The sequence below is a fragment of the Notechis scutatus genome, chromosome 1 (assembly GCF_049901735.1).
Source record: "Notechis scutatus isolate UNSWTSFEM ecotype Mainland chromosome 1, rNotScu1.2, whole genome shotgun sequence".
NCBI lineage: Eukaryota > Metazoa > Chordata > Lepidosauria > Squamata > Elapidae > Notechis > Notechis scutatus.
Window position 1 is genome coordinate 256,990,217 of NC_142009.1, and position 17,413 is coordinate 257,007,629.

Consider the following 17,413-nt stretch of genomic DNA (forward strand, 5'->3'; position numbering starts at 1 on the left):
CCATCTCCGCAACTGAAGGCCCAAAGCATGCGCTCAACCCAGGCCACCAAGAGGCAAATAAAAACCACATCTCCGAGTGGCCTAGCGGTAGCTCAAAGCAACCCGAGCAAGACATCTGTTTGGGGCCGACGTGTCCGGCTTCGTGTCGCGCTCGCTTTAATCTCCAGGGCGGAACAGGCTTTGCATTGCATCCCATTGCTGTTGCCTTGGCTTCAGGGCCTTGGCTGAAAAGCAGCAGGTCGCTGGATCCTGGTGGCGTAAATTACTGGCCCGCTGGGATCTGCGCTCCGCCTAAGCAAATGTGTTGGAAGAGAAAGAGATTGCCGGTGTCGGACACTAAGAAGAGCTTTTTGGAGAAATTTGACCAAGGGGCACGGGGTCAGTGGGTTACCTGCATGCAGCATTTCAGTCTGGCCTCGTAGGATCCAAGCGAAGAGATGGCCTATTTACATGGCGGTTGGGCCTGGCCTTTACATCAGCAAAACAGCTTTCATAACTAACGCAGGACCTCAACCTAACTTCCATTAGAAATGATCCATTTGCAAACAAGCCAAATTCTCTTCAGAGCAGGTGTTAAAGGGTGCATTATTTAAAATTGGATAAAATCGTCAATGCTAAAATCGCAGTTGACATCAGTGCCCATAAAGACGATCCTGTTAGACCCCCGTTATTGTTTTAAAAATAAAAATCCTACAAGTCTACCTCACTTGCTGAATGAAGTCCCTAGGTTCCAACTTTTGTGTGTGCCTGGTTTTGGCTCCTGGTGGCTGCCTGGACAAGTGCCTTGCATCTTCTTGGCATGGTTTTTCAGAAGTGATTTGCCATTGCCTTTTTCCCAGGGCTAGAAGATAACAGACAACAGATAATCAGAGTTGGAAGGGACCTTGTAGGTCATCTAGTCCACCATCACCCACCCAAGCGGGAGACCCTACACCATTTCTGACAAATGGCAGTCCAATCTCTTCTTGAAAGTCTCAAGTGATGGTGCTCCCACAAGTTCTGAAGGCAAGCTGTTCCAATGGCTGATTGTTCTCATTGTCAGAAAGTTTCTCCTTATTTCCAGGTTAAATCTCTCCTTGTTCAGTTTCCATCCATTATTCCTTGTCTGGCCTACGGGTGGTTTAGAGAACAGCTTGACCCCTTCCTCTTTGTGGCAGCCCTTCTCTTCACTAGACTAACTATGCCCAGTTCCTGTAACCATTCTTCATATGTTTTAGTCTCTAGTCCCCTAATCATCCTGGTTGCTCTCTGTACTTTTTCTAGAGTCTCAACATCTTTTTTTATAATGTGACCAAAACTGGATGCAGTACTCTAGGTATAGTCTTACTAAGGGAGTGACTGGCCCAAAGTCACCCAGTTGGCTTTGTGCCTAAAACAGGACTAGTACTCATGGCCTCCTGCTTTCTCATGTGGTTTCCTTAACAAATATACCAAACTGCAACTCCCTACCAAACCATGCCTTGGTTGTGTACCTAGAATTGAGTTAAAACAAGGTATGTTTGCAACCACTTATCTAGACATATTCCAGATTAATGTCCTGGAGTTAAAGATAGCTGGTGTCTTGGTATGATCCCAGTTTTCACAACACTTTTTCCAATTTTTCTATTGGGGGAAAACATGAAGGCTGAAATTTCTTAATCTCTTCTCTTTTTAACAGATTAGAATTTTTTTATTGGCAAAGTGTGATTTGACACACAAGGAATTTGTCTCTGATGCATAATCTCTGTACATACAAGGAGCAACTGATAAAATCATGATCATACATTCATAAATCATAAAATCATAAGATACAACACTTAGTGATAGCAATAGGATACAAAATAGGCAATCAGCATAAATCATACTAGGACACTAAATAAAACAATATAAATTGTAAAATATAAGCAACAAAGTTATAGTCGTAAGAAAATAAGGTAATAGGTATTAGGAAAGATGCGAAGGATAATAGTAATACAGCCTTATTAGGTAGTTTGACAGTGTTGTGGGAATTAGTTGTTTAGCTGAGTGATGGCCTGGGTGGGAAACTGTCCTTGTGTCTAATTGTTTTGGCATGAAATGCCCTGTAGTCCTAGAGAACAGAAGTTGAAACAGTTTATGTCCAGGATGTGAGGGGTTTCTAGATATTTTCACAGCCCTCTTTCTGGCTCATGCAGTATACTGATCCTCAATGGAAGCCAGGCTGGTAGCAATTGTTTCTTCTGCAGTTCTAACTATCCCTTGAAACCTGTGTCTGTCTTGTTTAGTTGCAGTGCCAAACCAGACAATTATAGAAATGCAAATGACAGACTCAATGATTTCTTTGTAGAACTGTATCAGCAATTCTTTGGACACTTCGAGCTTCCTGAGTTGGAGGAAGAACATTCTTTGTTGTGCTTTTTCGATGACATTTTTATGTTAGGCTTCCATTTTAAGTCTTGTCAGATGTTATAGAACCTAGAAACATGAAGGTCTCTACAGCTGATTGTAGTTGTCTAGTATTGTGAGAGGTGGTAGTAGAGGAGGGCTTCTCCTAAAATCTATTTATCATCTCTACTGTTCGTGGAAGTCATGAAACTCAGCTTTCAGAGGCAACCAGAAAGTCCCACCTTTAAGTTTCTTACAAATCTCAGATTTCAGTTCTAGGCAGAAACAAGCCACCATACCAAGTTTGATGTGTTTCTTTCTTACCTGCAGATTAAGAGGACAAGGTTCCATATGACTGGAGGGCTAGGAATTTATTTACATGGAAAAAGAATCCTTCACTTCAGAACCTTAGAGATCTTAAAAGCCTGAAGACAGAATGTGAATGTCTCTTGCACCCCTCCCTGCAGATACCCAGTATCACTTTCTTCTGCTGCTATTTTCTTACCCATCGAACCCATGAGCTCAGTACTTAAAGAGCAATGAAAAGTTCCCTCCAAGCAAGATGCCCACAACTTTCCCATCTTATCTTTTTTTTTTTTTTTTTGGGGGAGACCTGATGGGATTAACTCACTATCAGACTGTGGCAAAAAATGTTTCTTTTTCTTTTTCACTTGGTGATTTGGTAAGAATTCTTTCAAACTTCCAAGCCAAAGGAAAGTATCCCAACACCAGCCTCTGGTCTTCTGCAAGAAATTCAATTCAAACTTCAATGTGCCCATTCAATCCAAATCGTCTTTCTTTGTGCACACTTAAATTCCCTTTCTCTTTAAAGCCAGCAACAACAGATTTAATGCACAAAAATCATCCCTTAAACAGGAAATCATTCTATGGTTTCTTTTCGGGTTGCACTATTTTTTTTTAAAGCTCTATAGCCACCCATCCGGAGAGGGGGAGTTGATTTGGCGGGCGGAGAGAGGGGGAGAGAGAGAGCAAACGGTGGAATAGTCTTTCCTTGACTAATTCCCTTTGCCTTTTCTCAAATAACTTTTTGATTTGAGTCAAGGGAGAGGTTGTAACAGGCGTTCTTTCTCCTCCTAATGTGATATAAATCGCCAATGCATTTTCAGTCCGTCCCTCCAGCCTCACGCCTTTCTCTCTCTTTCCTTTGAATGGTTAAAGCACCGACATGGAGATCATGACCATTTAAAAAAAAAAAATTCCTATCAGAGAAATAAAGCTGGTTAATAAGATTTTTGGGAGGGAGAAAGCTTTGTGTTCCCAAGTAAAAAAGGGAGGAAAAGTGTGTGTGTGTGGTGAGGGAGAACAGCTGAAGGTGACAGTTACTTCATGCTTAATAGGATCAGGGTTGCTTGCCTTGGGTTGCACGCTTCTGCTGGCTAAAAGTTCACCCAGAAAAGGATGAATTGGGGGATTTTAAAAAATACAAAGTTTTTAACACATCTGTTACTTTTTGCAAAGTAAAGGTTTTTTTTTTTAAGCCTTTTGCTGTGCTTCCATGCGATGTTCATTACTTTCCCTTTCCCTTGCTCTGCACATTTTCTCCTTCTTTCTCTTCCTCTTAACATCACCAATTCCTCCTCCTCCTCCTCCTCCTCCTCCTCCTCCTCCTCCTCCTCCTCCTCCTCCTCCTCCTCCTCCTCCTCCTCCTCCTCCTCCTCCTCCTCCTCCTCCTCGTTTTAGAGGAATGATCCCCTGCTGTGAAGGAGACTTCTTCTGCTAGTTAGAATGAAAAGATGCTTTCAGAAAGTCTGCTCTAAAAAGTCATTTAAAACTGAAATAAGCCAAGTTAACTTTTAGATTTGAGTAACAGGGGTGCTGCAAGACTATGCATGTTGCATTTTGACATAAAATTAGCATTCCTGTTTGTTCAATGGCTTATTCCAGGGAGGTGTGGGCCAAGGTTTCAGCTACCATATATCTTTTGTGGGGGTTGTCTGAGGTTTAAAAAAAAATCCAGTGTTGAAATCTACATCAGTCGGACTATGTTTGAATTAAGCCAATTTGGTCCAGTTAATTTGAAGCAATTCAAACAATGGGATTTGAATGTCAGTGGAAATAACTTACCTTAAATAACAAAATATTGTAAATTGTATAGGTGTGGAGTACAAACCAGGTAAAAATATTCTTGCAGTTTAGTTTTTGCCTCAAATCCATTTAATAAGGACAATTATGCTCTGTATTTTTTTTTATGTTATATATTGGGGGTAAAGTTAGCTGCCGGCTATTTCTTTCTTTTTTTAAAAAAGGCCTATTATTGTCATTGTCACCCCTGAATATCATCAGGACCAATCATCAGGAAGAAATTTTATTGATGTCAGAACTGAAACTACTTGAAGGCCCCCAAATTTTATTGGCCTTTATTCAATAACAAGAAGGTGGAACAGGAATTATGAAATAATTTTTGAGCATTTAAAAAAGATGAATTTTCACTTTTCAAAGTTCAATAGAAATAAGCTACTGGAAGTTTTATTCATACTCAGAATTTTCATTATATTTGGAGCCATTGTTCCTTTGGAGTTGACTCAGGTGAAAATAGATTTATGTTCTGGACTCTTTCTCCAAAGCTTTAGGAAAACTAATATTAAAGCTGCAACCACTGTCTTTGCCAAAACACTTTTCAGCTTAACAACTGGTTGCAGATCAGGAACTTAGACCCTGGAGCTAGACAAAGACCTGATAAACCACTTCCACCTTCTTTTTCATCTGTAGTAGGAAGCTGATTTCATCTCCCCTCTTTTGTACTCTCCATCCTTTAGAAAGTGTCAGAATAAGATAATATGAATATATCGTCTAATTTCCGTAGCCTTGGCTAAAAGGAAAACAGCTATTTAATGCAAATAAATGTAGTATAGCTTTTCTTGAATAATTCCCCCTTCTTTTCCTTTTGGAGGTGTGGTGTCATTGAATTTTTTTTTAAAAAAGGCATTTAATTCGTCTCCGTGTCTCTCCCTCCCTCCCTCCCTCTCCCTCCTCCCCCCGTGCGTGTGTGGTGTGTGTGTGGTTGAGTCCGTCCGCGCGCGCGCGGCGGCTTCGGATCAACACCCTACCGCCATCCGCCTTTGGAGCGACAGCTTTCCCAACGAGGCGGTCAATATGCAAAATTGATGACCGCGCCTTCTTTGTGGCGGCCCATTGTGCACAGGTTGCTTATGAAGGCTAATCCAATCATAAATTGCACCCCCGGACCAATGAGGGAGCCCCGAGCGCCCGATGAATGGAAACTCAAGTGGAGCACCCCATTGTTAGAGCTGTCACTTTTGAAAGCGCCTCGGCGACGCTGACCACTATAAAACCCACCGCGACGGAGGAAGGGCCAGGAGACCCCCGGCCGACTCGCGAGGTGGATCTCTGCCGAAGAGGGTGGCCTGTCGGGCAGGCAGGGATAGGAGGAAGAGGGGAGGGGAGGGACAGAGAACCTAAGCACCGCGTGACGGTTAGTAGTAGTAGCATTTGTAAGCAAGGTCTTCCCTTCACCCTCGTTCCCTCGCTCGCCAGCCTGCCGTTCTTGGCGCGCTCTCTTGCCCGGGCCATGATGTTCCCAAGCCTGCTCGCGCCTCCCGCCGTATATCCGAGTCTCTTGCGACCGACTCCTACTCTCACGTTGCCTCAGACGCTGCAGTCCGCCTTCTCCGGCCCCTCCGGCTTCTTGGTGGAAGATCTCCTGAGGATCGGCCGGCCGGCAGGTTATCCACCCCGAGGAAGCGCCCCGACGCCCAGCTTGTCTCCCCCAGTGGCCGGCGTCGGGGCAGCCAGGACCGAAGCTGCGAGCTCAGCCGAGCTGGCGACTGCTGATCCCTCCGGCGCCAAGACCGGCTGCTCCGCCCGCTCGTCGATCTCTTCCAGCGGGGACGCCACTTTCCTGAAGTTCGGAGTCAACGCCATCCTGTCCTCCCCTCCGCGGACAGGTAAGCGGCCAGCGCGTCGTCGACGGCGCTCGCCTCGCGAGCCGGTTTTCCCTTGCCCTTTGCAAAGATTGTCGGGAAAGCGGGGGGGGAGGGGGGGTGGGAGGGAGAAATCAGGTGGGTGGTAAATGGAGCCGAAGGGCGAAGGTCGTGCTCGGATGCCTCCTCCAAGAGGGAGGTAAAAAGAGGGACTCGCAGAGTGGCGCGTCATCGACCAGGTGGGACAGGGGCGCGTAAAGAGAACCTGGCGCCACCAAAAGGGAGCAGGCGCTCTCGTGCCTCCGCGAGCGGTCCGCCCACGCCAAATGAGTCAAAACCCAGGGTGAATATTAAGGGAAGAGGATCCAGGACCAGATCAAACATCTGCCAAGGGTCCCCGAAAATCAGTCGTCCGAATCGCTCCTCTCCTGGTTCCCGCCAGAGCAGCGGGAGGCTGGCCACGAAAGGAAACGGGATCCAACCCATTGGTGAACCAGTGGAGAGCAGTTCGGATCTCAATGTTTCGCCCGGTTCTGCAGGAGAGCGGAGAAATGTGGGCTGAGACGCTCTTCGGGTCTTTGCTAAACCTCCTTTTCTTTCCCCAGAGACTTCTCCTGCGCTGATCCAGAACGTCCCTGTCAAGACCTTCTCCTTCCCTTACTTCGAGGGCTCCTTCCAACCTTTTATTAGATCGTCTTATTTCCCAGGTAGGTTTCGGGGCGGGCGGAAGAGGCTTCCTCATCTGCTTTCCCTGCTCTCTTCGACTGCCCCCACCCCGCGATCTATCTAGTAGCCTTGGGGGCGGGAGAAAAGTTTGTACTGGTATATGGCAGTGGGTCTTCCTAGTCGGGCCTCAACCTGGTGTACGCTGACCCTTCTGCGTTTGAACCTCCTCCTCCTGGATTCCTGCCACAGAGTCTTGGCCTAACGGCGTCTCCGAAGCTATTCCCTTTGTTGTGAGCATTTCTTGAAATCGCCCCCTTCTCTCCCTTGGAGGGATGGGGAGGGGAGAGGAGGGGAGGACGGGCCTCCGGTTCAGAGGTTGGACGGGGTACAACATTCAAGAATCAGTCGCGCCAATTTGATGCCCTATTTAGCACAAGCGGCGACTGCGTGACATTTTCCTTCCCAATTCTTTCCCCCGCCTTTCCCGGCACCGCAAATTAGCCAGGGATGGTCACGGTCCAAGTGTGAGGCGCTTGATTTCTGACTGCGCTGCTGCCGGCCTTCCCTTTCGGGGCGGCAGTTTTCCCACAGAGTCGCGGCTTTTTCTCCCGGTCGTCAACAAAAGTTTCAGCACCATGACCAATTTGGTCAGCTCCCTCCGGGCAGCCACACACAGACCCGGCGCTGACTTGGCTGATAGACATTTACCAGCCATGGGCTAATTTCTCATTAAGGGTCATTCGCTTTGCCAACGGTTTCACAAGACCTCATGGGGAGCTCCCTTGTTTGGGCCCTTCGGTGTGGCCGAAGCCAAGCTTCTTCAACCCTCTCTTCTCCCAAAAGTTTGCTTCTTACATCAAAGAAGGCTTGGAATGGAGGAGGGGGTTGTAGCTCTGCAGAATAAGGCTAAAATAAATAGAGCAAGACATACCTGTATACTTTCAGCTGAGAACTGAACAATTTGCCCCATCTTTAATATTGCTGGATCAATATAGCTCATTTCTCTCCATTAAAAAAAAAGGAAATACCCAGAAAGCAGCTAAGACTGCAGCAAAGCAACTAATCAGTACTTGGAAAGGAAGTTATTAAGAATTCACCAAGAAGTCCCCTGCCATTTCTCCCAAGGATTTTTTTTAAAGATTGGAATATCTCAAAGAAATGTCTAGAGAGATGTTCCAGAAGCCATATATAAACATAATAATCCTTTCTGAAGAATTCTATACAGTTTGGATTTCCATGTGCAATTCATTTGTACAAGTGAAGTTTGGAACTTCAGTTTGTAATTAGAGACACATATATAAAGAGAGCAATAGAAAGGGAGGGTTAGATACCAGATCATTCTCATGTGCTTCATATTATACTTTAGTCCTGCAAGCAGAAGTCGTAAAGTTGCAGAAAATTCTGTATTTGAAATAAACTACTTAAATAGCTAAATCAAATTAACTTCACATCTTAGTTTTGGAAATGAGTAAAATTACAATTTAAAAATAACAATGTTAATAAATATTGCTTCAACTGCATATATTCTGTTCCAAAAGCCAAGAGCTCTTCCATTCATTCTCTTGATAATAGAATGTGCTTCCTTTCTCCAGTCCTTGAATGGCCCAACAAAAACAACCTGAGCTTTATATATAGCTTTTCATGTTCATTTAATGAAAATGATTTGGGGAAAGAGAAGGCTATGTCATCAGTATTCTCCCCAAGCAGCTTGGCATGCAGTTGTGTTTAGTTTGAAAGTGTAAATCTCTTTTGTTCAAATAATATATGGCTTTAGCTGCTTGTCCTCAGTCTTTTTCTGTTAGTTCATTACTACACAATTACTATTCACGCTTCATTAGAATCTCTGTTTCTTTTTGGGAGTTTTTCTTTCCACTTAAAGGCAAAACTCTGCCCTTTTTATCATACCAATCCCATTGGGAACCAGTCAATGTGCTAATTAGCTGTTACTTTTCATGTCTCCCGAATGAATTCTACAAGTTTTGTAAGGAAGAGGGAGGAAAGATTCATATATATTTTTTTAAAAAAAGAGGATGAATACCTATTGACCACAACTTTTATGTAAAAAAATGAAGGCTTTGTTCTAGCTTTAAAAGAAGTCCCTTATTTTATTTTGGGTGTAATGATGTGTGTGGTATACGTCTAAAAAATCTAATAAAAGTAACTTTTAAAAATACCCTTATTTTTTTTTTTTTTTGGCTCTTTTGTTTTCTTTTCTGTCCTCATATCTTTCAATTTGGTAACAAAACAAGCCAGCTGTAAATACATTGACATGATCTATGAAATGGAATCAAGTTACATTTACTGAAAGAAGACCAAGTCTGTTTCATGAATTCAGAGTAGCAGTTTTGATCTACTAGATCTAGATAAGTCTGTGTAAAGAAAAAGAGAAGGAAGCCACAATAAGAGAGAAGGGAAAAACCAAAGATAGCTTTAGGCATGCAAATCACAGGGAGATTTGTCATTGATTTGAATAGAATTTAGAAGCCCTCTTTGGGAACAGGGATATCCATTTTTTACCCAGCTGATTTTGCCAATAATGCTTATTCTTTTTTTCTCACAGCCTCCTCTGTAGTGCCTATCCCTGGGACATTCTCTTGGCCCCTGGCTGCTCGGGGCAAACCTCGCCGTGGGATGCTCCGTAGGGCAGTTTTCTCAGATGTACAACGAAAAGCCCTGGAGAAAATGTTTCAGAAACAGAAATACATCAGCAAACCAGATAGGAAAAAACTGGCAGCTAAGCTCGGCTTGAAAGATTCCCAGGTAATTCTTTATCCCGCTATCCAGTCACATTAATTGGTTAATAATCTCTAGGCAGCTTGTGAGTTGTTTCTTAATTTATGGCCCAAACCACCCAATTACAAAAAGCAACAAGTTAGAGCCAATCATATTTGGCCTGGGGTAAGGTGGAAACCCAGTTAATGAAGTTAGTTTATTACTCAATGTGTTGTGTGAAAAAAGAAATGAGTGAATGGAGCAACAACTGTAAGGGACTACAGATACAGATACAGATTAACAGAGTTGGAAGGGACCTTGTAGGCCATCTAGTCCAACCCCCTGCCCAAGCAGGAGACTCTACACCATTTCTGACAGATGGCAGTCCAGTCCCTTCTTGAAAGCTTGGGATTTGAAAGTAATGTAAAATAAAGCATCCAGCGGAATACTAAGCAATGCAAGTGCAGCATGCCCAAAGCACACCAAAAAGGCTTACAGGCAAAATTGAAAGTATTTGTATTATCCCAAAAAATCCTTAAGCAAGGTTAGCATGATCAAACTTTTCAAATGAGGGCAGTAGAGAATTTAGGATGAGAATGTTTATGTAATTAAATAGTTTTAAAAAGAATTGAGCCATAGAAAAGATGCTTGCGCTCTCTCTTTCCACTCAGATTCCCACCCGTCCCAGATGGGACGGAGATATGGGTCTTGCTTTCTTATTTTAGAAAATCAGTGAAAGATCTCCTGAGTGACCTCCTGAGGATCATTATAACTTGGTCTGAACCCTAAGGTGAACTATAAGATGAATTGGTAGGGACAGAAGGAGCCAAAAACCTGAGATCTTATGAATTAAGAGTCCCAGCATTCCATATCCTTATCTGAAAAAGGTGGGCTAAGGGTACTGGAATTACAGAGATAAAGATGAAAGCAGAATTGCATGGGACTATTTCACTTAGAGAATGTTCTAACATCCAATTTTAATTGACAACAGTTGTTACTGAATATTACAGATGAATATTGGTTGTAGCTGATGACTTGGGATTATGGAAACTGTAGTTCAAAATATCTACAGGGCATCAAGTCACCAGCTCAGATTGTTCCTCATCTACATACAAGGTTGAGAATTCAGCTCGGCTAATATTTAAAATATTAAAAGTAAGAGAGTAAACAAAGCTGGAGGGAAAAAAGCAGCAAAGGAAATATTTCAGTAAATGTGGAGCAGCTATGGGTAAATTCTTCCTTCTGTGTAAGAAAAGTTTTGGCAAACTTTCCATTAGATTTAAAATCCAAGGAACTTCTTCAGTATTATGATAACTTCAAGAAAGTCTCTTGAAAGCCCGAAGCAATGTGAGGAAAAGATATGGAATAAGAATTTCATAAATCACCTTGGATTTTCTTATGGCATAAAATTCAATTTGTATCAGCAAGTCATTGAGACGTGATCATAAAATAATTCCTATACTGGTCTAAAATTATAGCATATTAGTTGAAATAGTTTTGTTTATTGTTTGAGGTGTTACAATCAAATTAGTCTATTTTGTCAGCTCTCATGAGAAAGTATTAGTTAGAATTAGAATTAGTTAGACAATCTAATATGTTTGAGGAAATCAGAAGAATTGCCATACTACCATTTGTAATCTATTAATCAATTCTACTATAAGTTTCTTGTCTTTATTTTACATTTTTATTGAAGTGTGGACAATTATTCTCTTCAATTTTGATCTTCATTTTTAGTTTTATTAACAATCTATTAGCTACAATAAATTATTTTAATCTTTTCACATGTATTTGAACATGGAATTTTTAAAAGTTCTCCTTAAAAATTAATGTACTTATAACAACACTATTCCCAAATTTTTATATATATTCTGCCCATTATATTTATATAGGGATTTTATAACTTTCCTTCACTTATTATTTTCTTCTTATAACTGATATGTTTCATTAATTGAAAAGAAGAAAAACTAGATTTTGTTACATTTCAAGTTGCTGCCACCTTTAGCATGGCTACATGCCTGGAGAGCCTGTTACAGAGTATCATTAAAAATCTATAGTAAAAAAATCTTATATTTAGCAATGAGATGTGAATTTTTAGATGAATCTGATGATTCTGGAGGAATCCTATAAATTTCTGCAGCACATTATATTATAGATTAGATTTAGACTTTTTTATGCTGCTTTTATTATTTTTATAAATGCCTCAAAGTGAGGAACATACCCAATACTCCTTTCTCCTCCTATTTTCCTCATAACTACATTCCTCTGAGGTAAGTTAAGCTGAAAATGACTGGCCCAGTCACCCATCTGGCTTTCATGCCTAACTGACAGACTCCTGATTTCTAGTCTAGTGCCTTAACCGTTAGACCAAACTCTAAAATTATCCTTGGCATGTTTCGAAGTTGAAATCTCCCCAAATGCATTCATTTGTATCAATTTTCTACACCTACACTATTGTATATGGACTCATTGAAGTTTTGAAAGCAGGGGTGGAGCGCAGTTTTTCAAAAGTTTGGCCTCGGAAAAGTATTTCAAGGTTGACGCAAGCCACGTGCGTGTATATGCTCATCTTGATCTACTTTCTTGTATATTTGAAAATTCTAGGTAAAGATCTGGTTCCAAAACAGAAGAATGAAATGGAGAAACTCCAAAGAGAGAGAACTCCTGTCATCTGGTGGCTGCCGGGAACAAACCTTACCCACCAAGTTCAACCCTCACCCAGACCTCAGCGACGTGGGCAAGAAGGGCATTGGGGAGGAAGAGGAGGAAGCAGTAGCAGTGCCCCCATTGTACCCAGTGAGCCCAAGACATTCTTTAGCTTACCACCAGTCTACAGATCACACACATCAGAGAGACAGGTTGGAGTCCCAGATGCCTCCCTCCCCCACACATTCCAGCAGTCCCAGCAAGCCATCAGACTTTTCAGACTCAGAAGAAGAGGAGGACGAAGAAGGGGAGGAGGAGGAAGATGAGGAGATCACAGTTTCATAGAGACCTTCTCCTTATGAAAAAAAAAAAAAGAGGACATTGAGTGGTTGTACATAAATTAAGGGCTATTTGATTGAAGAGGTAATACCTTTCCACTTCCCTGCATTTCATACGGAAAACGCAATGCTTCCCATTCATCTACAAGACTTCTGCATACCATTATGGTACCTCTATCCAAGATATGATTATAATCTGTTAGGTTTTGTTTAATCAGCCAGCATTCTTATTTAAAAACCTGTTTGTTTTTAAATCTATATGGATACAGCATAGGGAAAAAAAAACCTCAATTGTAGGTTGTATTACATATAACCATTGAGACTGTTATTTCACCAAAGGATTGGGCTGATTAACAATTTTCATTGTAAGGAAATGTGTGTGTGCATGAATGCGCCTTCTAGAGGTATTGGGCAAGTTGGCTGAGAACAATAAGGAGAGGAATCCAACATTTCTAGACTGGACCAAGTTGGAGAAACTAATTTAGCGACTTGACTAACATGCCAAACCGCTGTGTCACCAGGGGTAAATTATTGACAATATACTTTTCACATGAAGATAGTTTTGGTCTCTCTCCCCACTATCCCTTTCCCCCCTATTTTACTTGATTTTTTTTTTCAAGTGTAAACATTTATTTGTAGATATCACAGATATTGCCATCATCAAACTTTCTTCCATTTCCCCCAGATCTTTGTCTTTCATCTTTGTCTCTATTAAATATGTATATGTGGGCATAAGGACATAGGTTTGCCTCTTTGATTGTTTTAGTCAAATTTTGCTGTCTTTGCACAGCAGTTATGAACTGTACACTATTTTGTATATTCACGTTTGTAGGGATATTTTATACTGAGGCTATTGTGTGTTTACAGATAAAGCAGAAAGCTTTGTATATTTGATTGTATAAGGAGGATGTTGATTGTATATGTGTGTTTTTGTAATTTTTTTAAACCTTAAGGGGAGTTTAGATTTTAGCTATGTAACTTATATAAAACATTATTTTGTATTCTTACTGTGTACAGATTTAAAAATGTATATTTTACAAATGAAGCAAATGACTTTTTAAATAGACTGCAAGGCTGACATGTTTTTTTATTGAATTGGAGTGTTTTTAAAAAGCATTTATATCCTGTTATTTATGAAGTATTTGCAGTAAGATGTTTCCAGACATGAACCCGCTGAAGCCTATTGTGTTGAAACTTTCCAAATCAGTAAAAGTTATATGCATCTCCAATGCCAATTTACTTTTACAAGCATAGGAAAGTTACTGACTAAATATTCGGTGTCAGCTGGAAATCGACAACTTTATTCAATTCGGAATAAACTGTCTGAGGACAATGGAAGGAGGGATGAACAGCATGAAGGCCACAACAGTCTTGTGTCCATAAATGCCACTATCTCTGGTTTATCTGTAGTTACTCCTAGGATGGTGTTATCATTCATATGCACACATCTCTCTCTCTCTCTTTCTCTCTCTCTCTCCTCTCTCTCCAGAATCCCATACACTGTGAGGATGTTGCAGGAAGTCTGTGGATACCTCTGACACCACTGTCAGTAGCTAGTCAATGAGTTTCACATCTTATTGATATTGCATGACATGGCTAGCACTACTTTAGGATTCAATCCCAGCTTCTTGACCGTGTCCAATAAGAAGCTTCACTTGGTTCTCCCATGTATTATTGTCACAGGATACCACACTCCTGTGCAGCTCTTGCCAACCCAGCTGGGGGTTCAGTTTGACTGGAGCAACTTAATGATGAGCTCAAAAGCAGCCAGTTTTTGGGGCAGACCTTATTTTGAGATTCTTTGCCTGGAGCAGGTTGAAGTATCTTAGCAAGGGATAAATAGATGCCGGCAAACACTTGCAGTTGCTTCCTCAAACATTTATTCCTTTGAAAAATAAGGAATGGCAGAGAGAGTGGGGAGCAGCTGGCCCTTGAAATCACATACCAGCCTGATGTGCCCATAGATAGTAACCTGAGCTCTGAGAGCCAATAAAGAAAAGGAAGTTCAGTCAGGTTTGGGGGGAGGAAGAGCTTTGGGGTCTGGGGGGAGTCATTAACAGCCCCTGATGTAGGACTTACCTCAGGGAAGGCTGGAAACTGATGGGGTTTTTTTAGCCTAGAATTGTACTAGGAATTTTTATATTTTATCTACTTTTTACTCTGTGTTTTGTGTGTGTTTGTGTGTGTGGCCTTCCTTTTGCCAACTTTAATAAAGTGTTTGTTTGTTTGGAGTGAATCCTGGAGTTGACCAGTTGCCTTTTAGAACCCATCTCAGCTTGGTTGAACTATAGATTCTCAATGTTTTGTTTGGTTTCCATTCCTGCAGCTTAGCTAGACTCTGAGTGTGAGAATGTTTTTACTAATTAATTTTTTCTCAAAATATTGTGAATAGGATTGGACAGTTGTAATTTCATACATATGAGCTTGCATACATAAACACATCTACACAACGAGGCAGACATAGATTAAGTCAGGGGTGTCAAACTCAGTTTCATTGACGGCCACATCAGGGTCGTGTTTGACCTTGGGGGCCAGAGTGGCTGTGGCCAGGGTGGGCATGACCAGCTTGACGTCACTCATGTCAGGGTGCCTGTGGTGGCTCAAGTGCTCTGCCAGTGAAAACAGGCTCCCAAGCTCCATTTTCAGCTGTGATGGCCTCTTGCTGCCCTCTGCCAGCGAAAATGGAGCTCATGAGGCCTTGCGAGCTCCATTTTCGATGGTAGAGGCACTGCAGGCTGGTCCTTCGCTGTTTCCAGGGCAGCCCTGCGGGCCTTGAGTTTGACACCTCTGGGTTAAGTGACGCTCTTCTATTTGGAAGGAACTAATAACTGAAATTGTGAAGAAAAAAGTATCTTTAACAATTACAAAACAGGTTATTTTTCACTACAAATTGTCACCATAGTACATACAAATTGCAAGAAGCAAGGTTTATTTTTAATACTAGGCCGAGAAGGTTATGAGGTGATTGCACATGTTTTGAAGGCTATATTTTTTTTCCACACACACAGATCACACCACATGGGAAAGGGGTTTACCAAAATTGCCCTTTCAGTCCTATTTGGACATAAGATAAACACAGAGTAACTATTTTATTTCATCATTATAGTTTTTACTAAAATTAGCACCAAAGTTATATATTCGAGTGGTGTGCATAGCATGTGTTTAGAAGAGTTTAGGCAGCAGGACTAACATCGTCATGCCACCCATACAGTATTCTAATCCTAACCTATAATTATGGTGGTGTTTTTGTTAACATTACAATCTCAGGAAATTAGTCTTTTGTTCAATGTTGTTTTATCCCCCTTTCTCTGCAGTCTTTTGCAATCCTAAAACAACTTCTTTGGAAATTTGAAGCAACCTGCTAACCCATGTCAGAAAATGTGACGAGAGACAACAGCTTATGTTAAACTGGCAGAGGTTTAAACAGTTTTGAGATAATTCTCCCTGCCCCTTTCACATCTACTTTTTTGTTAAAAGCATTTTGAATGCAGAGGGGTTTATTAAAATGCACTCCAATATGCCAACTGGGCCTAGGCAAGGCTGGGTTTGGGGCAGAGGTGGTATTCAGCAGGTTCTGACCAGTTCTGGAGAACCGTTAGTGGAAATTTTGAGTAGTTCGGAGAACTGGCAAATACCACCTCTGGCTGGAGATTTTACAGTATCCTTCCCCTGCCACGCCCACCAAGCCATACCCACAGAACCGGTAGTAAAAAAATTTGAATCCCATCACTAGTTTGGGGGCCTGCCAATAGCAATAGCAATAGCATTTAGACTTATATACCGCTTCATGGACCTTTACAGCCCTCTCTAAGCAGTTTACAGAGTCAGCGTATTGTCCCCTACAATCTGGGCCCTCATTTTACCGACCTTGGAAGGATGGAAGGCTGAGTCAGCCTTCAGCCTGGTGGGATTCAAACTGCCAAATTGTAGGCAATGCTGAGACTCTGCCATCTTTGGTAGTGAATGGGGTGGCACTGCCCCAAAGAGATCTGGAGAACAACTTTGGATCCTCCTAGATTCATTGATCCTGTTGAAAAAGCAGGTAGCAGTGGCGTTCACGGTCGATTCAGCTTTCCATTCTTCCAAGGTTGGTAAAATGAGAACCCATATTGTTGGGTGCAATATGCTGACTCTGTAAACCGCTTAGAGAGGGCTATGAAGCACTATGAATTGGTATATAAGTCTAAATGCTTATTGCTATTTCTATTTGTTGTCAATGTGCTTTTGGGCCCAGAGTGCTGTTTTTGACCTTTAAAGCCTTCATGGCTGGGGCTGGGTTACCTGAGAGACTAGATTTCCCACAGTGGTGGGAGTCAAAAAAAATTTATTACTGGTTCTGTGGGTGTGCCTTGGTGGGCATGGCAGGGCAAGGATACTGCAAAATCTCCATTCCCACCCCACTCCTGGGGGAAGGTTACTGCAAAATCCCATTCCCTCCCCACTCCACTAACCTGCTTTCCAGCTCCATTATCCTGTGCAGGGCAACAAAAGAAGACCCAGCCAATCAGCTGGGACTTGGGAGGCAGAGAAAAGATGGGGGCGGAGCCAGTCAGAGGTGGTTTTGCTGGTTTTCTGAACTACACACAATTTCTGCTACCGGTTCTCCAGAAGTGGTCAGAATAACCTGCTGAATACCACCTCTGATCTACAACTATATTCTCCTAAAAATTGTTCAATTTTCTGGAATCCTCATCGCATATCAAACATTAATACAATTGAACGAGTTCAGAAATACTTTACAAGAAACGTCTTGCATTCTTCTGTCCATAATAGAATACCTTATCTACTAAGGTTGAAATTCTTGGTTTG

At 42.0% G+C, this 17,413-nt stretch overlaps 1 protein-coding gene across 1 annotated transcript; it reads left to right on the plus strand.

Moving 5' to 3' along the window:
• Nucleotides 1–5,375: 5,375 nt before the first annotated feature.
• Nucleotides 5,376–13,556, plus strand: DBX1 (developing brain homeobox 1). Its single transcript, XM_026664622.2, has 4 exons — nucleotides 5,376–6,269; nucleotides 6,851–6,952; nucleotides 9,472–9,671; nucleotides 12,225–13,556. Exons 1-4 carry the CDS (start codon nucleotides 5,579–5,581, stop codon nucleotides 12,609–12,611), a joined length of 1,380 nt encoding a protein of 459 aa, XP_026520407.2. The 5' UTR covers nucleotides 5,376–5,578; the 3' UTR covers nucleotides 12,612–13,556.
• The last annotated feature ends 3,857 nt before the right edge of the window (nucleotides 13,557–17,413 follow it).